At 47.5% G+C, this 21,831-nt stretch overlaps 8 protein-coding genes across 8 annotated transcripts; 2 read left to right on the forward strand and 6 right to left on the reverse strand.

Moving 5' to 3' along the window:
* Window positions 1-311: 311 nt before the first annotated feature.
* BJ212DRAFT_261174 (uncharacterized protein) lies at window positions 312-1,118 on the reverse strand. Its single transcript, XM_041342773.1, has 3 exons — window positions 901-1,118; window positions 414-528; window positions 312-358 (listed from the first exon to the last, which is right to left on the reverse strand). The coding sequence occupies exons 1-2, from the start codon at window positions 1,052-1,054 to the stop codon at window positions 458-460; spliced, it is 225 nt and encodes a 74-aa protein (XP_041192321.1). The 5' UTR covers window positions 1,055-1,118; the 3' UTR covers window positions 312-358; window positions 414-457.
* A 247-nt stretch (window positions 1,119-1,365) lies between these two features.
* Window positions 1,366-2,428, forward strand: BJ212DRAFT_1300349 (uncharacterized protein; the record flags this gene model as incomplete). Its single annotated transcript, XM_041332975.1, has 8 exons — window positions 1,366-1,403; window positions 1,450-1,539; window positions 1,591-1,613; window positions 1,663-1,696; window positions 1,760-1,829; window positions 1,886-1,936; window positions 1,992-2,064; window positions 2,109-2,428. 8 exons carry the CDS (start codon window positions 1,366-1,368, stop codon window positions 2,426-2,428), a joined length of 699 nt encoding a protein of 232 aa, XP_041192322.1.
* Window positions 2,429-3,132: 704 nt separating this feature from the next.
* BJ212DRAFT_1431829 (cytosine-purine permease) lies at window positions 3,133-5,122 on the reverse strand (the record flags this gene model as incomplete). Its single annotated transcript, XM_041337697.1, has 11 exons — window positions 3,133-3,554; window positions 3,608-3,669; window positions 3,726-4,003; window positions 4,057-4,102; window positions 4,151-4,363; window positions 4,419-4,450; window positions 4,497-4,653; window positions 4,702-4,761; window positions 4,815-4,838; window positions 4,891-4,974; window positions 5,034-5,122. The coding sequence occupies 11 exons, from the start codon at window positions 5,117-5,119 to the stop codon at window positions 3,214-3,216; spliced, it is 1,383 nt and encodes a 460-aa protein (XP_041192323.1). The 3' UTR covers window positions 3,133-3,213.
* Window positions 5,123-7,035: 1,913 nt separating this feature from the next.
* On the forward strand, window positions 7,036-7,471 carry BJ212DRAFT_1481716 (uncharacterized protein; the record flags this gene model as incomplete). The annotated part of the gene is made up of 3 exons (XM_041340303.1): window positions 7,036-7,096; window positions 7,149-7,304; window positions 7,356-7,471. The coding sequence occupies 3 exons, from the start codon at window positions 7,036-7,038 to the stop codon at window positions 7,469-7,471; spliced, it is 333 nt and encodes a 110-aa protein (XP_041192324.1).
* A 1,282-nt stretch (window positions 7,472-8,753) lies between these two features.
* On the reverse strand, window positions 8,754-10,721 carry BJ212DRAFT_261724 (permease for cytosine/purines, uracil, thiamine, allantoin-domain-containing protein). Its single transcript, XM_041342774.1, has 11 exons — window positions 10,555-10,721; window positions 10,411-10,494; window positions 10,335-10,358; window positions 10,222-10,281; window positions 10,017-10,173; window positions 9,939-9,970; window positions 9,671-9,883; window positions 9,577-9,622; window positions 9,247-9,524; window positions 9,130-9,191; window positions 8,754-8,986 (listed from the first exon to the last, which is right to left on the reverse strand). Exons 1-11 carry the CDS (start codon window positions 10,638-10,640, stop codon window positions 8,928-8,930), a joined length of 1,101 nt encoding a protein of 366 aa, XP_041192325.1. The 5' UTR covers window positions 10,641-10,721; the 3' UTR covers window positions 8,754-8,927.
* A 1,136-nt stretch (window positions 10,722-11,857) lies between these two features.
* Window positions 11,858-14,416, reverse strand: BJ212DRAFT_1431832 (permease for cytosine/purines, uracil, thiamine, allantoin-domain-containing protein). Its single transcript, XM_041337698.1, has 12 exons — window positions 14,002-14,416; window positions 13,842-13,931; window positions 13,699-13,782; window positions 13,624-13,647; window positions 13,512-13,571; window positions 13,306-13,462; window positions 13,228-13,259; window positions 12,959-13,171; window positions 12,866-12,911; window positions 12,540-12,817; window positions 12,425-12,486; window positions 11,858-12,373 (listed from the first exon to the last, which is right to left on the reverse strand). Exons 1-12 carry the CDS (start codon window positions 14,172-14,174, stop codon window positions 12,054-12,056), a joined length of 1,539 nt encoding a protein of 512 aa, XP_041192326.1. The 5' UTR covers window positions 14,175-14,416; the 3' UTR covers window positions 11,858-12,053.
* Window positions 14,417-15,033: 617 nt separating this feature from the next.
* On the reverse strand, window positions 15,034-18,436 carry BJ212DRAFT_1360062 (uncharacterized protein). The gene is made up of 8 exons (XM_041335873.1): window positions 17,692-18,436; window positions 17,474-17,644; window positions 16,758-17,422; window positions 16,297-16,707; window positions 16,161-16,221; window positions 15,980-16,099; window positions 15,204-15,841; window positions 15,034-15,146 (listed from the first exon to the last, which is right to left on the reverse strand). Exons 1-7 carry the CDS (start codon window positions 18,314-18,316, stop codon window positions 15,261-15,263), a joined length of 2,634 nt encoding a protein of 877 aa, XP_041192327.1. The 5' UTR covers window positions 18,317-18,436; the 3' UTR covers window positions 15,034-15,146; window positions 15,204-15,260.
* Window positions 18,437-20,520: 2,084 nt separating this feature from the next.
* Window positions 20,521-21,567, reverse strand: BJ212DRAFT_1300354 (Der1-like family-domain-containing protein; the record flags this gene model as incomplete). Its single annotated transcript, XM_041332976.1, has 5 exons — window positions 20,521-20,994; window positions 21,062-21,152; window positions 21,208-21,247; window positions 21,306-21,339; window positions 21,415-21,567. The coding sequence occupies 5 exons, from the start codon at window positions 21,565-21,567 to the stop codon at window positions 20,521-20,523; spliced, it is 792 nt and encodes a 263-aa protein (XP_041192328.1).
* Between the last annotated feature and the right edge of the window lie 264 nt (window positions 21,568-21,831).

Raw genomic sequence — 21,831 nt, forward strand, 5'->3', positions numbered from 1 at the left:
AATTGAGCTTGTGGGGTCTATGTATGCTGGTCCAAGGTGTCTAATCCCAGTTCCCTCTGCACATGCAGGTCTGCGGTACTTGTTCGCCTCGATAGACGGTCCTGACAACCAACTCTAATTCCGCTTTACGGACTTCAAGGTGAATATACCGGAGACTGGTATCGTTTTTCGGTTGCTTTGATGAGTGAGCACGGCTATTCTTAGGAACTTGACGTACCATAATCCTGACCAGTCCAATCAATAACAGTCTATTTGGATTCCGCTATCGTAGTATACGAGAGTTGGGGTCGGTACCATCTCAATATTCAATTGCAACTACGACATAGCCACGCGAAGCCATCTCGCCACAAAATGCGAACTACATTGATATAATCAGAAATCAATACAGACTATTCCATGCCTCAAATACATACATCAGACGTGAGCAGCCAACTCCATGACTGAATATGATGACTAGTCATTTACTCAGATAGCATGATATCGATGACGCATCCCCAATCGCAGGGAAAGCTGTACCCCGGAATGGATCTGAAACAAACCCGAGTGAGCGAATATGGTATGGTCAGACACGCTAATATTCCATAGACACAGTGAGGTATGCGCTTGGTCATTTTAAGAAAGTCATCGTCAGATCATCTGGTGAAATCTGGTCTGACATCAGTTATACAGTTTGGGCAGCAGAGGTCTACACACCAGCCTCGGAAACGAAACGGCTTGACGGTTTGTATAATGAAGTGACCGTAGTTGCAGAGTGAACGTCACAATGTCAATCGTAATATACGAATGATGTTGTGATGTTCACTTGAAGACCTGCCTCCACGTCTGGCATGGAATTTATGCTTGAAGTTTCCAAAAGATTTCTCGACAGTTCGACATCATGGACTCCTACCGGATACTCACCACTATAGCTTGGCAGCGTTCTGGAGAATAGCGCTCCCAAGGCTGAACGCTTAGGATACGATGACACCAAAGATGTCGGACTCTTTTCTTCCAGCGAGGAAGACACGATATGGTTCGAGAGAAAACGTAGCTGCGCAAGACGATGTGAGCCCATCGGTATCCTCAGCGGCCTATGGCATAAGGTTGAAGGGAGTGACACAAATTTAAAATCAAGCTCGGGTTGTTATCAGCCGTGAGAACGTATAATATGGTGTTTGGATTAAAGATCAACTTATGTAATTCAAGCTCAAATTTGGATGTTAACTTCATCGCATTGCAATGTTACTTACATGCAGATCCACTGACAATACATGACTCTCTCAGGCTAGTACTGTTGAAGACTTGAAGCTCACTATACTCGGTTGTGGCTTTAGAACGTTTGACTCAAGAACTCGAAGTATCTCGATGAACACTCAATATCAAGCAATGACGTGCGCTTTCGTCAGAGACTTAACCATTCAGACGTGAGTGTCGTTACGCTGCCCTCATTAATTTTGACCCGAATCTCAGTGGTGACCTTGGCAAGGAGGCGACGCTTGTGCTCATGTTCCATAGCGACATGGAGTGTATATACCACAAGTTGTTTCCTGTCATCTGGAGGTCAGGACTCCCAGTTTCGCTTCGACGGCTCTAACTCTTGCAATATTTCAGAACTACCTCACTCGGAGAGAAGGGTGGGTGTTGTCCGCCACTTGCAAACTTACCTATGACCCCTCGTCTCAGGCCGGTACAGCATGCGCGTGACCTACACGAATCAGTAAGTGCCTGTCTGGAAAGGGACCCAAATTATACTCATAAACTGGACTCGTTCAACTTCTAGACTTGCTTTCTGCCGAGTGCAGGTCAATGTTGGGAACATAGTTGACACCGAAACTCATGTCCAGATCGATGTGAGAGGCTCCCATCTACTCTGAGATTCCTAGCATAAACACAAGGTATCATGCAGGACGGCAAAAAAACCACCTTGACCCAGACGGATGATAGCTTCAAGTTCTCTGTAAGCCTGGCTATTGTCAGTCACCATCTTGACAGCTCACGAATGAATCGTGTAGGTCCCTAAGCACGGACTCCCTGGTTACCTGGAGGCCATTAACGAGACTGGGTTTATTCAGCACATTGCAATAGGTTTGTGACTAACATTTTCATCTCTCTCGCCTCAATTCACCCAGGCACCATGAACCCAGGAGACTCAAAGCCCAAGCCGGTGCTCTATTTCAAGGACGTTGAGCATGTCATCTTCTTTTCATTTTCCTCCATGGAACTCACAATGCAAGACAGAGACGGCAGTCTAGTCAAGGCCAAGTTCGCTCTGATTCTTCGCGCCTATATCTCATCGGACCATAAAGAGGCCTCGGTCCTAGAAGGTGCCATTTGCACCGATTCGATCTGGGAGCAAGATCTCGCCCAGCTTCCCGAGTCCACCACCTTGACACTCAGCCGGAAGCCGGCCACTGGACATTACACGATCACCCAGGAAGGTGTAATTTAATAGTCGTTCTCTGTATCTCAAGGTTCTCCCTCTTTTCGTGGCATCCTCATTGAGTCCCAACAGCCTAACCCAGTAACTTGTGATTGTTCGATAGATGTGCTAAATTGATTGATACGCATTGAAAGAAATTGTCGTTTGCGACATCTGCTGGTTATTGCATGCGACTGGCCAACCTATTGTACAGTAGGTTTAGAGCAATGAACACGACTAGAGGGCTCAACCCCTCGCTGACTGAGCAGACGAGACTCGTAGGCTCAGGACGGACAAGGCTCGCTGCACTAGGTTACGCTTTACATTCTGTGCCTGGTGGTGACTTTTGGCTGCCACAGCATGCGCCGCCCCCTTCTCATGCACGTCTAACGCTATCAGTATCTGTTCATGATTGTTTAATAATGACAGCGAGGGTGAGCAGGCAGAGGTCGTGACACCAACATTGTGGAGTCTGGCTATTGGAGAGTACCATTAATATAGTGTTCTACATCGATGCGGAGGTACCACATTTTGCGATGACCCTCTTCCCAATGAGCTCCCATCATACCCGTGATTTTGCTAATCTGTGTACTTAAAGTTATAAGTAGCTGAAAATTTCGCAATGGTAGCAGTCTCCGCCGTCACGTCATGTGTGATTACATGATCAAGTCTGATCAAGTGTGGGGTAAGTCAGATATACGTCGTCGTCATCAAATCTTCAAGTTGCCAGAGGGATCGAGACCTCGGAGTTGGCATCAATCAAAAAATAAGTTGTATCTGATCAAAGGCAACTCATGTACATGTCGGTGAAAGTACTAGTAGGCATCTGCTTTACCCATCTTCTTGTACAGTACTTTCTCGAAACTCCTCGCCAACGCATAGGTGATAGCTCCCACCACAAACCCTACGAACACACCAACATCTCCACTGCCCTGCCTCGCTACTGGTCCTACATACCAAGCCTGTGACATGAATGGAACAAGAGCTCCACACGCGCACGCGAAGGCCACTACCGCGGGGATACCGCTAGGCAAGAGAGCATATGAAGCCCAAGTTTTGATAGGATATTGGTCCTCAGAAAACGAGGCTCGTCGGAATAACACATGCTCTGCGAGTACGATCGCAGAGAATATTGATGACCAATATCCAACGATGTCTGAGATCAGCATGTTAGCGCTAACAATATATACCGATATTTGAGACTTGTACTAAGGATGTCGACACAGGTAGCATAAAACTTTTTGGCACCAACAATGGCCAGTGGTATCAGGCTTGAAACCCAAATCATGAGCATCTCCGAGGTTTGCATCCACTTGATGACACTCACATTCCTTCCGAGATGAGGACATATACCCATCTGGGCACCGTAGAAAACCACGTAGCAATAGCCATGAAACTGTTGCTGAACGTATACATCGTTGGTGCACAGGCACTGGATATGCTGAGAGCGACCAAAGCAATCAGGATTTTTCCAAATGCACCTGTAGGTAACAAGATGTTGTGTAACAAACCACCGACGGAAGAGCTGTCATCGAATCCTGCATTCCAAGCAGGCACGCTCGGAGCTGCTGCTGCGAATGCGGCACCCAGAGCCTGACCAGTCACCTTTTCAAAAGAAATTTGTTAAGATGCAACTGATATCGATATAAATGGCTTACATTAGATACGAAGAACCCAAGATATGTGTAGATGAAAATTCTCGTACTATCGGAATGTCAAGGAGAGCCCTGGTGATGGCCCGGGAAAACTCACGAAGAAGCATCAGGGCTATGGTATACGCCATAGTCAGGGATCATGGGACACCAGCCGATAATGTTAGATGCGAGAAAGGATGCAAAAGATATAATATTAGCAGGTGTTGCTGAAGGGACAGGAGCCGATAGGGTTTCGCGTAGTTGTGGATAACCGACAGCCAATATGGTGATAAAAGCAATTACATTTGGGATCCATGCAACACTTTCGTACCTATGAATCAACATTCCGTCAGAATTCTGGATGATTGATGTTGAGGTGGTCCCACCAATGGATAACGCGGTATCCACAGAAAGTGACCTTGAAACATGTCATTTTCAGTGCAGGAGGAGAAATTCCGACATACCATAAGAGATATGATACCAATGATGACGATACCAAGAGTGTCATTAAGTTGAGAAGACAAGCTAGCTATCGTTTGTCCGCCAATAATGCAGTTCAGAATAAGAAAGCCTTCCAAAGAAAAAACATTCAAGACGGCCGGTATGACGGCACCGAAATACCTTGATATCGGTCAGGGAATGATGCTGGCAATCGGAAAAATAACTCACCCCCATGAGAACCTTGCTTGTACCATAGTTCGCATGCCAAGCTTTGGCCCGAAAACAGCACTAGCGCATTATGAAGTCCCTGGAAATACGCAGAAAAGAATAGCAAAACCCACAAGAATCCTGGCAATAAACAGCATCTAGCTGAAGGTCAATCGCTGCAGATCGAGATTTCGTGGACTGTTGACTTACACTAGGTTAACAATGATGATGATAGCTATGGAGTCACGAACTCCCAAGGAATAAAATGCAGGGCCAGCAGTGCCAGTGCTGAATCTGCAGGCATTAATGGATTAGAGAATAGCGCCAGAATTAAGACAGCACTGAAAACGTACGACAAGATATTCATGCAGGAGGAAAACCAAATAAAAAATAACTGGTACCACCGAGTGTCGAGACGTTCCTCTGCTGGCACTGGCATGATGCTAATCCGAGGATCAATAAAAATGCCAAGACAGGCGTCACAACATCTCCATCTCACTCACCCACGAGTTTCAATTCTACACCGAGAAAGTAACTTAGTGGTCCGTCTGAGGAATCGTATGCGATAGCGACTGTCCTCCGTACTATCATCCCTCGTATGCTCATCAGAGGACACACTGGGTCTGGCAGTTCAACGGACCTGTCCCGTTTCCGCTCGGCAGCGTAAGACTGCATTGAGTGAGCAGTAATTCACCTGTTTCAGTCTGGTCGATCGATGTGCAGCAGCGTCAGTGAGAGTAGCAGATGCAGTTTGGGTGCCTATTCCTATTACTAGCTGGCGAAAGTGCAAGTGGGATCCGAAACTTTACCGTGATGACTCGGAATAAGATTGCATAGTACTATATCAAAACAGCATAATCTTTAATTGATCAATCGAGCTTCTCGATCTGTGTTGTTTCCAAGAGTTCCAAAGCTTCAAAGCTTCAAGTTGGGAACGACGCGGCATGACTTGATGAATATATCTCTGATAGTAGTAGGAAGCAAGGTACGGGTGTGGTTAGAATTATGACTTTGTGGCAGCAGTAGTGCAGCACGTGGCCTCTCTTGTCTCCGCACCACAGACACGGTACTCGCGCCACGCTCCAGCAGGCTCAAACCTGCCTGCCTCTTCTGCCTTTCTTCTTCTCTCGCAAATTTTCGTAACCTCAGGTGACTCCCAAAATTTTCATTTACCTGATTTCTATTTTGTAGGTTAACTCCGGCTACTTGGCAACTCGGTGGGCCCTCAAGGCCTCGTAGATCCTTGCATGCATCCGCATGTAATATGAAGACAAGCTCGGTGGGAAAGCTGGCCATAGGTAGAGGGCATCCGAAAGCGCTCATGCAGTCCGCCCTGCATATTAGTTTTTACCTTATCCCTCCCATTATTCTTCCCCGTACCTTTGTGGATGCCCGTACTTTTGCTGATGCGGATGCCTTCAAGCTGCTACCTCTTTCCAACGCCGAAGCGTCGCTCTGCGCTCTTACAATTTGGGATTCGAAGTTCATTTCGTTGCATCGCCATCGCTCTCACTCCTACTGCCATGGGAATTGCAGCTTGCCTCGGCTCTCTCTTGCGCAGGTTAGGGCCACTATCGGGGCTTCCACCCCAAACTATTTACTTTTACTTCGATAAAGCAAACATTTACATTTGGTCTTGTTACCACTACTAAGACTGCTGCACGACAGCAAACACAAAGTCTACTGCATGCCACACGCGTTCGAGTTTACGGGTGTGCATGACTTGTCTATCGTATTGAACTGGCATTCAATTTGTAATTTTCCGAAAACGATCTTGACTTTTCGACATCAAAGAGCAGTTTGAGGCAGAGGTTGTGATACCGATATTGTGGAGTCTGGCTATTGGGGAGTACTATTAATATGGTACTAGCTTCACACCCGTTGTGCCTTCGGCACAGGAAGCAAACGGAGCGCTTCGCGCTCCTTTTTGGCTTCCTGGCCTTGGCTGCATCCTAGCATGTGCAATAAATAATTGATAAAAAATTGAATGAGAGAACAGGGGAATGGGGGAACGGACCAAAAGTGCTCGCTGTGCTCACACCTTTGGCCCATTCCCCCATTCCCCTGTTCTCTCATTCAATTTTTTATCAATTACTAGGGGTCGGCGTTGCCGACTTTTTACCTTGCGGAGCTCTTTCGCTTAATTTGACTTGCCCACAATATCAACAGGGCCAAATATCTTTGATTACTCGCCGTTCAGACGCACAACATTCTGAGCATGATACAAAAGGCTGTAAACTTTCATATGGGTCCATATTCACCTTCATTAAAACGTCTCTCGGTGTCTTCTACCAGTTCTCGCATTCTTTCGTCTTCTATACGAAGATCTTCCAAAGGGTGTCGAAGGGGTCTACGATGCAGCTTAGCGTGTTCGAATTGCTGAAGACTTCCAACGCCGAATGTGCTTTTATATTTAGTATGTTTAATTCGTTATGTGCATTATTTATCGTTGATGAGTGTCTCATCAGTCGAACACCAATCTCGCGGCACTCCTCATATCTTCATTCAGACTGCGGCCGCTGTCCAAGAAGCCTTTGAGTCTAGCGGGTCTCGAATGATTTATACAGACTCTCCTACCATCCTTGCAGATCAAGTGTTATGTGCAGATCCAGCAGAGTTTAATCGTACGTCAGTTAGTTATATGTTGGCGTCTTTTACCCTAATTTATTACTGAGGAAACGCTCAGAAAATGGCACGCGACTTAGATACTACAGTGGTGTATGCAGATACACTTCTGTTAGCAGAACGGTTGAGAGATGCTGCTCTCAAAATTCCTCGAGTGGTCAGTTAAGAAATTGGTGCTTGGGCTGTTTGTCTGACAATTAACTTACGGACTTTCTGTGTTCTCTTTTGCCGCATTTTTGATAATGGTTATGTCGTTCGTTCGTCGTATTGTCCGCTGTGAATGAAGTCCATGACACCTGTTGTGATGACATAATCTGAGTTAGTCATTTGCTCGTATCTAATTGCGGAATGCGCCAGGCTGTTGACTTTCATACAGAAATGATGGCAAGCAGCTACATTTGTAGAATCGCAGGTCAGACGATCAATTGGAGTCGTGGTTCATATTCAGGCGAGTAGTCTTTGTCACTATGCATTTTTTCATATCTTGGACAGGTTTCAGGTATAAATCAATTTGGACGCATTCGCGCTCTCGTATGCTCTGGATATTGGAGCACATACCATCCTCGCATATGCTGTGTGCTTTTGCATCAGCGTGGTTGAAACAACCTCGAGGTTAATTGTTCGCGCTGTTATCGAACCTCGGGCCGTTCATAGCATGGCATATGTGTGAGGGCCAGTGATGAAATGAGTTTGCCGGATGGATTTTAAAAAAAGTAGTGTAATTATTGTTCGGGAGGATCGTTCTTGAAGATACTTTGTACCATTATCTCATTCGCCATAATGTAATTCTGTGCAGAATCAGCAATAACGCAGTCTAATTCATTTTGGTGTGTCTGGTGTCAGATGATCACGTGTATATTTTGTGATGTTTACCACCACAGGTCACGCCGCATTCATAGACCTTGCTCCGCAAGGTAATTTATTGACATGTGCTGCACTCGAACGGGCAACAGTATTAAGTCGGAGCTCGAAAACCCGTGACCGGGCCACGCGAGAAAGCCACGCGGTATTCCCAAAAAGAGGTTTAAGCGAGCTAAGCGTTCTTAAGCGTTCCTAAGCGCATCTAAGCGTATCTATGCGAAAGCCACGCGAGCTGGCGAGACGATTCCCACCCGTCGCATCCTACTTTATAGATTCTACACGGATGCGGAGGTATCACATTTTGCGATGACCTCTTCCCAATGGGCTCCCATCATACCCGTGACTTCGCTGATTCGTGTACTTATAAGTAACTCAAAGCTTTGCAGGAGCAGTCTCCGGTCTCGTCATGTGTGATTGCATGGTCAGGGTAAGTATGTCCAGGTCAGATATACGTCGTCGTCATCAAATATTCAAGTTGCCAGAAGGATCGAGGCCTCGGAGTTGGCACCAATCAAAAATCAACTTGCCACTGGTCAAAGGCAACTCATGTACACATCGATATAAGTACTAGTAAGTATCTGCTCTGCCCATCCTCTTGTACAGCGTTTTCTCGAAACTCCTCGCCAACGCATAGGTGATAGCTCCCACCACAAACCCTACGAACACACCAACATCTCCACTGCCCTGCCTCGCTACTGGTCCTACATACCAAGCCTGTGACATGAATGGAACAAGAGCTCCACACGCGCACACGAAGGCCACTACCGCGGGGATACCGCTAGGCAAAAGAGCATATGAAGCCCAAGTTTTGATAGGATATTGGTCCTCAGAAAACGAGGCTCGTCGGAATAACACATGCTCTGTGAGTATTATCGCAGAGAATGCTGATGACCAATATCCAATTATGTCTGAGAGATCCGCACGTTAGCGCTAACAATAGGTACATATATTTGAGACTTGTACTGAGGATGTCGACAAAGGTAGCATAAAACCTTTTGGCACCAACAATGGCCAGTGGTATCAGGCTTGAACCCAAATCATGAGCATTCCCGAGGCTTGCATCTACTTGATGACACTCACATTCCCTCTGAAATGAGGACATATACCCATCTGGGCACCGTAGAAAACCACGTAGCAATAGCCATGAAACTGTTGCTGAACGTATACATCGTTGGTGCACAGGCACTGGATACGCTGAGAGCGACCAAAGCAGTCAGGATTTCTCCAAATGCGCCTGTAGGTAACAAGACGCTGTGTAACAAACCACCGACGGAAGTACCGTTATCGAATCCTGCATTCCAAGCAGGCACGCTCGGAGCTGCTGCTGCGAATGCGGCACCCAGAGCCTGACCAGTCACCTTTCAGAAGAAAATTGTCAAGGTGCAACCGATACCAACATAAATGGCTTACACTGGACACAAAGAACCCAAGATATGTGTAGATAAAAATTTTGGTACTATCGGAATGTCAAGGAGAATCCCGGTGATGGCCCGGGAAAACTCACGAAGAAGCATCAGGGCTATGGTATACGCCATAGTCAGGGATCATGGAACACCAGCTGATCATGTTAGATGCGAGAATGGACGCAAAAGATATAACATTAGCAGGTGTTGCTGGAGGGACGGGAGCCGACAGGTTTTTGTGTAGTTGTGGATAACCGACAGCCAGCACGGCGATGAAAGCAATTACATTCGGGATCCATGCAACACTTTCGTACCTATGAATCAACATTCTGTCAGAATTCTGGATGATTGATGTTGAGGTGGTCCTACCAATGGATAACGCGGTATCCACAGAAAGTGACCTTGAAACATGTCATTTTTAGTGCAGGAGGAGAAATTCCGACGTACCATAAGAGATATGATACCAATGATGACGATACCTAGAGTATCGTTAAGTTGAGGAGACAAGCTAGCTATCGTTTGTCCGCCAATGATACAGTTCAGAATAAGGAAACTTTCCGAGGAGAAAATATTCAAGACGGCCGGTATGATGGCACCGAAATACCTTGATATCGGTCAGGGAATGATGCTGGCAATTGGAAAAATAACTCACCCCCATGAGAACCTTGCTTGTACCATAGCTCGCATGCCAAGCTTTGGCCCGAAAACAGCACTAGCGCATTATGAAGTCCCTGGAAATACGCAGAAAAGAATAGCAAAACCCACAAGAATCCTGGCAATAAACAGCATCTAGCTGAAGGTCAATCGCTGCAGATCGAGATTTCATGGACTGTTGACTTACACTAGGTTAACAATGACGATGATGACTATGGAGTCGCAAACTCCCAAGGAATAAAATGCAGGGCCAGCAGCGCCAGTGCTAGATCTGCAGGTATTAGGTGGATTAGGGAGTAGCGCCAAAATTAAGACAGCACTGAAAACGTACGACAAGATATTCATGCAGGAGGAAAACCAAATAAAAAATAACTGGTACCACCGAGTGTCGAGACGTTCCTCTGCTGGCACTGGCATGATGCTAATCCGAGGATCAATAAAAATGCCAAGACAGGCGTCACAACATCTCCATCTCACTCACCCACGAGTTTCAATTCTACACCGAGAAAGTAACTTAGTGGTCCGTCTGAGGAATCGTATGCGATAGCGACTGTCCTCCGTACTATCATCCCTCGTATGCTCATCAGAGGACACACTGGGTCTGGCAGTTCAACGGACCTGTCCCGTTTCCGCTCGGCAGCGTAAGACTGCATTGAGTGAGCAGTAATTCACCTGTTTCAGTCTGGTCGATCGATGTGCAGCAGCGTCAGTGAGAGTAGCAGATGTAGTTTGGGTGCCTATTCCTATTACTAGCTGGCGAAAGTAAAGCAAATGGGATCCGAAACTTACCGTGACGAATAAGATTACATACTGGATATATCAAAAGAACATGATCTTTAATTGATCAATCAGTGGAGCTTCTCGATCTGTGTCGTTCCCAAGCTTCCAAAGCTTCAAGTTGGGAATGACGCGGCATGATTCAGAGAACATATCTCTGATAGTAGTTGGTAGCCCAAAGGAGGTATGAGTGCAGGGTCAGAATTATGTCTATGTGTTTCGAGACTTTGTGTCTAACTCGAGAAAGAAGATGTAGAAGCACGACTGCGGAAGATGATGAGTGACGGCAGGAAAACGGATGGGGAATCATTTTACGGAGTTTTGAGCGAAAGCCCACAGGGCTTGGAATGCGGTCCGAAACAACAGCCCGAAACCCGAGTTAAAAGGTAAGCTGCGAAGGGCGGGTGAACCCGAGCAGGTTACCTATCGCGAGTGTTTATTAGGATACGAAGCTGGATGATGGCAGGTCGTGGTATTATATTTGTGTTTCTGAATGCATAAAGCTATGAGCTTCGTTCGACTACCCGAGAGAGGGAGCGGTGGGTGGGTGAGCAGAAAACACGAGAGTCGCGGGCTGGACGTTCGGTGGCCGATGTGGGCGAGAAGAAAGATTGCTGTGCCACATTGCTCACTCACACATAGGTCGAACTACATACCAGTGGTATGACATCCCTCTTCCAGGCTTCAGGGACCCGGGTGGCTGGTACCTAATAAACTTGCTGAGTTTGAGGCTGCGAGACTGCCCACCCGCCCTCGCAGCTCACCTCGGCTCTCTTGCACAGGTTGGGGCCGTTATCGGGGCTTCCACCCAAAAACGATCTAATAACCATTTTTTTCCCTCGCACTATCGTATAGGACCGCTGCACAACAGCAAACACAAACTTACTACCAGTACATGTTACACATGTTCGAGTTTACAGGTGCGCACGATTTGTCCAGTCGCAGACTGACATTCATTTTGATTTCGAACTACCTTGTCTCTTCGACGTCAAAGAGCAGTTCGTGTACATGTTATCTGCCTTAGAAACGACTACCGCTATACATCTGATTTACTCATCTTCTTGTACCACAGTTTTCGAATCCCCTTGCCAATGCGTATGTGATAGCCCCCACCACAAACCCTACGAATACCCCAACATCTCCACTTCCATGCCTCGCAACTGGTCCTACATACCAAGCCTGTGACATAAATGGAACAAGGGCTCCGCAGGCGCACGCAAAGGCAACGACCGCAGGAATACCGCTAGGCAAAAGGGTATACGAAGCCCAAGTCGTGATGGGATATTGATCCTCAGAAAAAGAGGCCCGCCGAAATAACACATGTTCTGTAAGAATAATCGCGGCAAATACTGACGACCAGTACCCGATGATATCTGAGAAATCAGAATTTTAGCGATAGATACTGCGATATTCGGGACTCGTACTCAGGATGTCAACAAAAGTGGTATAAAACTTTTTGGCGCCGACAATGGCCACTGGTATCAGGCTTAAACACAAATAATAAGTACCACAGGAGTTCACGACGCTGAAGATACTTACATCCCTTCAGAGATAAGAATATACACCCATCTCGGCACTGCAGCAAACCACGGAGCAACAGCCATGAGACTGTTGCTGAATGTATACATGGTTGGTGCACAAGCGCTGGGTATGCTGAGAGCGACCAGAGCGGTCAGAATTTTTCCAAATGCGCCTGTAGGTAGCAGCACGCTGTATAACAAGCCACCGACGGAAGAGCTGTCGCTAAATCCTTCGTTCCAAGCAGGCACGTTAGGAGCTGCGGCCGCGAACGCAGCACCGAGGGTGTGGGCGGTCACCTTTTCAAACTGTTACGATGACGCTGGTGACAGTACATGGGGGCTTACACTAGCGGTGAAAAACGCGAGATACGTGTAAAGAAAAATTCTCGCACTACAAGGATGTTAAAGAGAGTTCGCGGATGGTTTAAGGGAGCTCACGAGGAAGCAGCAGGGCTGTGGTATACACCATAGTCAGGAGTCATAGTACACCAGCTGAGAACGCTAGATGCGAGGATAGACGCAAAAGAGATAACTTCAGCGACAGTCGCTTCAGAGACAGGAGCTGATTGGTTGTCGCGTAGTTGTGGATAGCCGACACCCAGCATGGTGATAAAAGCGACCACATTTGGGATCCAGGCGATGCTTTCGTACCTATAATCAAAATTGTATCAGAATTATATGAATAGTGCATAGTGGAGTGATCCCACCAATGGATGATGCGGTATCCACAGAAAGTGACCTGTAAAACTTGACATTTTGACACAATACCAACAATTTTAACATACCACAAGAGTTATGATACCAATGATAACAATACCAAGAGTATCATTAAGACGAGAAGATAAGCTTGCAAGCGTTTGTCCACCAACGATACAGTTCAGTATAAGGAAGCCTTGCATGGAAAAGACATTCAAGACCGTCGGTATGATGGCACCAAAATACCTTGATGTGAATGACACTGGCAATTGAAATTCAAGTAGATGTGACCCACCCCCACGAGAACCTTGCCTGTACCATAGCTCGCGTGCCAAGCTTTGGCCCAAAGACAGCACTAGACATTAATAAGTCCCGAGTAACGTCCAGGTAATAATAGCAAAGCTCACAAAAACGCAGGCAACAAGCAGACCCTAATTGTGATTCACAGCAAATAGATATTCGAATGGACTATTGGCACTTACGCCAGATCAACAATGACAATGATGATTAAAGAGTCATGAACTCCCAGAGAAAAATATGCAGGCCCCGCAGTACCAGTGCTGAATCTGCAGGTGTCAAGTGACTCAGCAGATAGCAAGAGTCAAGAGAGGACTCAAAAACGCACGTCAAGATATTCATGTTAGCCGAAAACCATACAAAGAACATTTGGTACCATCGAGTCTCGAGGCGTTCCTCTGCTGGTACCGGTGCGATGCTGATCCGAGTAGTAACAGGCGGAAATGCCTCAGACACTGCAGGTATCACAGCGACATCATCTCACTCACCCATGAGTTTCAATTCCATACCGAGAAAGTAGCTGGGTGGTACGTCTGAAAAATCCTGTATAATACCGACTGCCCTCCAGATCATTGCCCACAGGTTTATCAGAGGCCAGATCCGGTGTCACGGAACTGGAGTGCGACTCTCCCTGCTTTCGCTCCTCAGACTCGGACTGCATTGCGTGAGCAACGATTGACCTGGATTTTCCGCTTGGATGTCCGCGTCGTGAGAGTACCAGCTCAGAGCTGAACTTGTCTGTCGTTTTGAAATTATTTCGGAGCTCAGGGCATTCTTAAATAGGATTCGGTTACGAAACATCTAGCGGCCATGATGCGACCGCATCCGAACCCTGGTGGCTTAGTAGGCCAGAAATGTAGCACGTGCCACGCAAACTAGGATCGTGATAGCATAGTTTACTTTGCACAATGATGGAACTTATGTGGTGGCATGAACGATTCGGAGAATAGACGACGTGCTGACTAAGCTACCAATAATCGAGATCCAGTTGAATCAAAAGTAACCAACTTGAGCTGCTGAGGAGTAGCCACGTAGCAAGTTAGACGTGCGACTGCTACACGCGAATTCATGAGAATTCAGTACCGAGCATCTCGAAGACCGGAAGTAAGTGCCATACTATATATATCAGTGAGTCTCGGTGGCGGATGCGCACAATGTACTCGAACTGGACGCTAGTCGATTAGGAATCAAGTGAGTGTATCGGAGGGTGGCGGTGGCGGTTTCGACGGTTCATCACCATGTGACGTGAAGATGGACTACGTCGTAAAGCCGTTACGGAAGGCGTGCATACACTTATTCTGAATGAATGAAGCACTACATGATGATTGTGGTGAGTGTTCAAGCTCAGGATTGGAGATAAAGCTCCTGACCTTTCGTCCTCAAGCTGTGCTGGGCGTACCTGAGTCTTTCAAGCTTGTTGCTTGCAATGACCGCCCTAGCTCGGGTTAAGTGTGCCTATAAGAGCATGCCGTCGACGTTTGTTGCTGCCCCCAACAGCACTTGCCGTCAATTCAGCCTCTAACATCAACATCAGCATCTTCCCGCCCTTGATCCAAGGCCGCAGAAACACGGTCACGGTCATTCATCGCTGCAATTGCCTCCTCCGCAATAGTCATAAGCTCCATCAGCGATTCTGCATCAAACAGTCAATTCAACAACCTTCGGACGACCCAAGAAAATGGGAGCTCACTCTCGATGCTTAACGTGACGAGCGTCTGAAAAGTTCAAAAGTCAATTTCACAACTCTTCATCGAATGGTAAGCGAAGGCCAACTTACCCGCCTGGTATCCCTATCGCTCAAAATATCCATTTTCACGCTCTCCTCCATATCGTTCACGCCAACCACATCGTCCAGGAGTGCCTTCAGCTGCTCATTCACGTATGATTTCGTACCACCGCCTCTGTTCCCCAGACAGCGCATGTACTCCTGGAATGAACGTGCCTTGTTGAGGACGTGTCGCGGGAACGTCTCGAGCAAGTCCTGCGCACGTAGATTTGGATCTGGTGCGTTCATTCCTGTGTCTTGTGGTTGCTGGCTCCCCTCGCCACCATCATCGTCCTGCTCGAGAGACGTAGTGCGTATTCGGAGACCTGAAGAAGGAACGTGGGGTTGGAAGCGGACATTTGGAGAGGTTGGAGTCAACGACTGAGTCTGGATGTCAATTGGGCTTTGGGCTTGACTCGGATGCTGGGGTTCAGATAGGGACAGGGACCGGGTCCTCGTCATATACATCTTGTTTGTGCGAGTGCGGTACATCGTGACGGCTCGCTCGAAAGAGTCGCTTTGGAGCATCGCCTTGTAGCGCTTTGAGTAGGCCTCGGAGGCGACTGCGATCAAACGTCACATTTATATATTGGAATATGGATGCGAGCGTTAGAATAGCAAAGGATGAGCATGCAATTCAAGGTAACCAAAAATCAAGGTGAATGTCAGTAAAGAGTTACAAAGAAATAATAAGCACGCACCAGAAACCAATACGGTCACTGTGGCAACGCCGAGCAGGGCCCACACGACAAACACAGATCGCCCTGCAGGCGTCTTGGGCGCAGGATCACCATACCCGATCGTTGTGAATGCAATAAAGCCTAAACATCACGTTGCAAGTCAAAATCAGACGTTTCGAATGAACGAACTTGAAAGGCTTACAGAAATATATAGATGAGCCATATGACCAGCCTTCAGTCAGACTGAATATTGCAGAGCCAACCTACAGTATTTGTCAGATCGCTCAATATACATACATTGGGAATGAAGATCAAGCGAAGATCAAAAACAAACTCACCAACCAGAACACAACAAACAATGTCCATGCAAAGGCTGAGCGCATCAAAAGAACGCACTTCTCCTTGTTCGCAACCATTGAGTCAAATTTTACGTTTACATCGTCGCTGCTCGAGGTCGTTTCGAGTGTCGTAGAGCTTCCAGTGCTATATTCGCCTTCAACTGAGCCGTCCGCGCCAGCGCTCAAGCCACCTCTATTGTTCAAAGCAGAGTCTTCGCTAGGACGTTTGACGCCGACAGTGGCCTGTAGTATAGGTCCTTCGTGTTGCAGGGAAACTCCAATCGCAAATCTCGTTAGGAGCGCTGCCATAGCACCAAGCCGCTGGTGTGTTAGCATTCGATCCGCGCCGCGCCGCACATTCATTCCATACACTGAATGCGGGACAGATAAGGCGGGGTATGTGCTTGCAATCTTCTTCCGTCATGAGTGCCACATCAAACAAAGACAGAAAAAACACTTACCTCCAAGTCATCAGCATTGTCGTCGTCATTATCATTCTGCATCTGCGCTTCGTAAAACTGTGGTGGGAGCAGTGTGTCAAGTGGAACGCCCGCCTCCATCGCTGCCGCTTTCAACTCAGGGTGTGTGAGCGCTTCGAGGTTCAGACGCTTTCCCCGGGAATGATCCAAAGGGTGCGGGATCTTTTCTGTAGCGCTAAAAAACCTTCTCTTCACCTCGGCCCAAAGAGAGTTGGATGTCGAACGGTATTTTCGAACCCACACTGTTGCACCTTTGTCTCGCAATCTCCAAATAACCGCCGACCGCCATCGCTTTTCTGCATTCCTTCGTCGCCGTGATGCACGTCGTCGTTCTCGCATACCGTGTAGGCGACGTAAATAACCGACTTGCTGCCCTTCTCTCACCGTCTCTTGTACCATACCAACCACCACGGCAAGATTCACGATACCAAATGCAGCATAAAAGCAGATAAATACTCTTGATCCGAGTGAACTGGGCACAATGTCACCAAAGCCGATAGTTTCGATTGTCGTCACGGTGAAGTAAAGCGCATTGATAAAGCTCAGAGAGAGCAGGAACGAATTGACTAAAGAGCCAAGTGCGATGTAGATAAATAGGATTATGAGCATTATCATTAGCGTGCGCTGCTTGCGGGTGAGGCCACTGCCTGTATTGTGTTAGGGCGGTAAGTGAAGAGAATAGCATACCGGATACATACCGCTTGTCTTGAAATTGGGAGTGTAAATGAAGTCTATGATAAGAGTTACATTGGTAATGACCGATACGACGGTGGAGCAGACAGTCATCCAGAAGGATTCGCCGTAGGTATACCCGTCGTTAAATCGGTGAATCACGCCGAAGATGGTGAGAGCGACAATATTGATAATATCTATACCTCAGGTTAATACATGTTTTTGCTCAAAGCGAGACACAAACCATGGATGGACAGAAACACGATACATAATATTGTCATTGTCATGACCCGCTTCTCAAGAAACCTTAGGATGATACATACATTAGCGAGGACAGCACAAGTCATACTAAATGCAAGCCCAATATCCAATAAGACTGGGTTAGAACGAGTCTGGACGGTATTATAATTCTCGGTGCGGATGTACCAGCGCCCAGTAAGCCCTGGAATCTCGAGCAAGATCGAGAATGGTATCACGATGCCAGTTATAAGGGGAGCGGACCGGTAGTTTGGTACGTAGGACAAGTCTCCCGATGAGGGCGGAAACATGAATGTCTTCGCCCAAGAAAACAACGATGGACGTTTGTTAGGAGAACCGAGGGAAGGCAGCTGGAGCGGGCCGGTCTGCGGGCCCGAGACAGATTCATCTGGGGGTGAGTCACCCTCATCGTCGTCAACGTCTACGTCCGGATGCATTTCCTGGGCCATGGCTTTCTCCTCGTCCGCGTCCCCTTCGTCGTCGTTGTGAGCGCGCCTTTTTACATTGGGAGTTTCACTGAGGGTCTCCGGACCCTTTTCTGGGTCAGATTCCCTTGTCCGGCGGATAGACCTGAAGGCAAAGATGAGGGCTATCAAAGTCTGTAATGCCATGAGTGATGCTAGTGATGCATGGATATGTAAGGGGGTGATAAGGGGGTGATACAGTGCCAGTGCATGTGCTTATGTACCAAACGTCGACGCTATTGTGGAGCACACAAAAGGTTACCTGGGGCCGTCGGCATGGTCCGTTGTATTGTATTACGTCATCACGTTGATCCGGGGGGTTAGCGCGCAGCCTGCAGCCACACAATTCACACTCGAGGTTAATCACGCAGATTAAACTTCTCCCCTCAACGTCTTGTTTGATTTTCTTTGACTGCAGTCGTCTAGGAAACCAGCGCGTTAGCCTACATAAAGGTAAGTGGATCCGAGTTAATAGGGCTAGCTAAATGACAAAGCTGTAAATAGGCACGGCGCCTTCTCAAATCGCGCGCATCCTTCAACGATCATGCAAGTACTCAGCGGACTTTCGCGACTCGGACCACTCGGTCACCCGAACCTTCTTACATCGTTTTTCCCAACTGGTACCTCGGCAGACTTGCCCCCCGGACCTTCATTGGTGCTGCTAAGTACCTCATTGGTCGGTTTCCCTGATATTGTTTTCCTACCCTTTTTAGAGCTGATTCATTCGCACATCCCTTCCTAAAAATACATACAACTCGATCCTAGCTTTTTCTCGGCCAATCCAAACCAACTGTCGTTTCTTCAGTCTGCACTCTCCTGCTTTCTTTCGCTCTCAATCTTCCCTTACATTTTTGCCTAGCTGGACACCTGGTATCGCGTCCAAGTTGCCAACGCATGCGACTTCGTCGAGACATTATAATTAAATCTGTTTGGTTGTGAGTTGACCGGCTCAACCTGCAGCTCGGGTTGATCCAAAACGCATGTCGTGCGAGTGTTGGGCTCATAGACCTGAAAATCTAGTCAGCCAATATCTTCGTGAGTGAGTCAGCCTCACCCGTCGTTCCTTCCAATTGAATGCATGCAGGGTGATTCGGATCGTGACCAATGTACCGTGCCTAAGCTCCGAATGCTAATCTTGGCGCGGGATAATGTCGTTCTCGACATTCCGAATGTCAGGCTGATGGAGCTTTGCATTCGCGTGCTGGAATAAGTCACCTCTGTAATCCGGGAGCACGGTTGGCTCGTAGAAATCATTGGTGAAGATGCCTCCTTCGTTCGTGTTGTCATTTGCTCCAGGACCAGCAGAGGACGATCCTTCAGCTGTTCTCCTATCTGTGCTTTCGTCCCTTTGTTGAGGTGATTCTTGTGCACTTGCATTGCACACCATGTTGCGCAGCTTTTGGCACCTTGAGATATGTCAGTCATTTGTGTTGATTCATAATGTGAGATCTGCATACTGCATACAATTTTTCGGTGCTGACCATAATAAACTCTGGTGTGCTGGAAGCGTCTGTCCCTCCGTGTGCGGTCCACTCCATAACGTTTATGTCCTTGTTCTGCTTGAGCTCCTCGATGTTACTATAGATGACGTCGTCCAAGGTAACGATCTGATTCTCAAATGTGACCATCGTTTCTTAAAGGATTGATGTGCAGGTCCGCCATCTTATTATCACTACTGTCAAAGGATTCGTCCTCGTCCACAGCTATGATCCTGAGCAACTTCACGACAAACGATCATGCCATCTTCGCCACTTCGCACACAACACCTACGGCAAAAATGTGCCACGGTTCGGTCCAAAACCTGATCCTTTGTCCCATTAAAAGCAAGACCATGCTAAGACGCAACAGCTTCCAAGGCCTGCTTCGACAATGCTGGCGAAAAAATGGGCACAGATTTTACATCATCTCGAAATTCACCGCAAAGGTGACGAACTATAAGACCCACTCCCTAACGGTAGCGGGCAAAATGTCTTGATGATCATAATCTTACCGTCTGTCAATATTTGTGTTGGTAAATGGTATACAGGCTGAAAAGCTTTCATGATCTTTGACGTCCGTTGATCATGATATACGTGAGCAGTGGTCATACATTGCACTGATTCTTGACAATGGAGACTAACGTTATATAACAACAATAAGTGGGGGTTAGGAACATGGTAAATGTGAATGTGGTTTTGACTATTAAGTCATGTAAGGATTTTCAATAGAAAGCGACACAGCAACCAGGCCTATGAGATCTTGGAGGGACGAACTGTGACCATTATTTTTCAACGCTTCGCCCGGGAGGCCGAAATAACGATGATGAAATATATCATCACACAGCACGTCAAAAGCGGTCAGCCTCCCACGAACTACGACCCCCCCAATCTCCTTCCAGACCCCCAGCTATATCCCGTCACCCGCCCCGAAGCAGCAGCCTCCTCAGCACGCTGCCTTGGTGCAAAGGCCTGCACGGCACCCCTCCTACTTCCGGTGCGTCCATAATCGTTACGCTCACCAAACCAGTTCTTCAACCACGTAGGAGCACGTCCCCATCCCGCATACATGCCCTGCTCGACACCACCTGAGCCGATACCGGGCCCCCAGACTAGCCACCACCACGCGTGTCCGACAAGCATCCCGCTCACGCCCTGCGCGGCGGCACCTGTCCCACCCGTGAGGAGGTCCATGCCCAAGAGTGCGTATGGGAAGTATGCGACAGGGATAGTGATGAGGCCCATGACACTCGTTAGTGCACCTGGTACAGATAGAGAACACATCAAGTAGGTGAGTGTATGAAGCAAGGCGCGGGTATGCGAGTAAGATTGGATGGGACGGTTCACGCCCTATTAGTATTAATCACGAATGTGAAATGTGAGGTCATGGGTGGCGCAAGTGAGATATGGGACGTACGACCAGAGCGACACTAGCCAGAAAGAGTTGCCAGGCGTAGTCGGAGGAACGGCGCTCGTAGTGAGTTGATTCAAGCGTGTTTGAGTTGCGGCTTGAAACCACAGCTTGTTGGATTCTCGGTCAAGGGAGAAAGACATGATACTTACTACAGCATGATAAGCTCAAAAATATAGTTCAGGTTCATACCTGAAACGTACGGTGAGCTCGCATAGCGTCACATAGTCCATAATGGCACGACACTTACTTCCGATGAAGAAACTTGTGTATAATCTCCAGAACTATGATTTATGTCAAGGATCGTTAGACTCTGGCAGATGTTCGGCCTTGTAAATGAGAATTAGTATGGGACGCACCTCAAATTCTTTAATAATAGCCTCTGACATGAAGACAAGCCTCCATGGCGGTACGAGATTCAAAATGGCTGGGACGGTGATGCCGAGAGACGATAGAACCAGAAAGCGTGTCACTGGCGGGATTTTTCGAATTTCGGTGAGAATTTCGGCCATCGAGAAGAATATGAAGGGTGTGGTGCGTTGCACAAACGACGAAGCTTCGATGAAGGCTGGCCAGCACCAGTACTTGAGAACCACTGCAAGCTGTGACGTTGAACTAGTTGAACTTGTTTGGTCAACGTGTTCGATCCTTGGTGACTAAGCAAGGTGTATTACCCTGCCAGTGACTGCTTCTTACTACAGAATTCGTTCCTTCTGGGTCCCTCAGCAAACCAGACAAGCGGGAGTGAGTAATCAAAATCAAAGTGCTCCTCATCG

Source organism: Suillus subaureus, assembly GCF_016647635.1.
Source record: "Suillus subaureus strain MN1 chromosome Unknown BJ212scaffold_19, whole genome shotgun sequence".
Lineage (NCBI taxonomy): Eukaryota > Fungi > Basidiomycota > Agaricomycetes > Boletales > Suillaceae > Suillus > Suillus subaureus.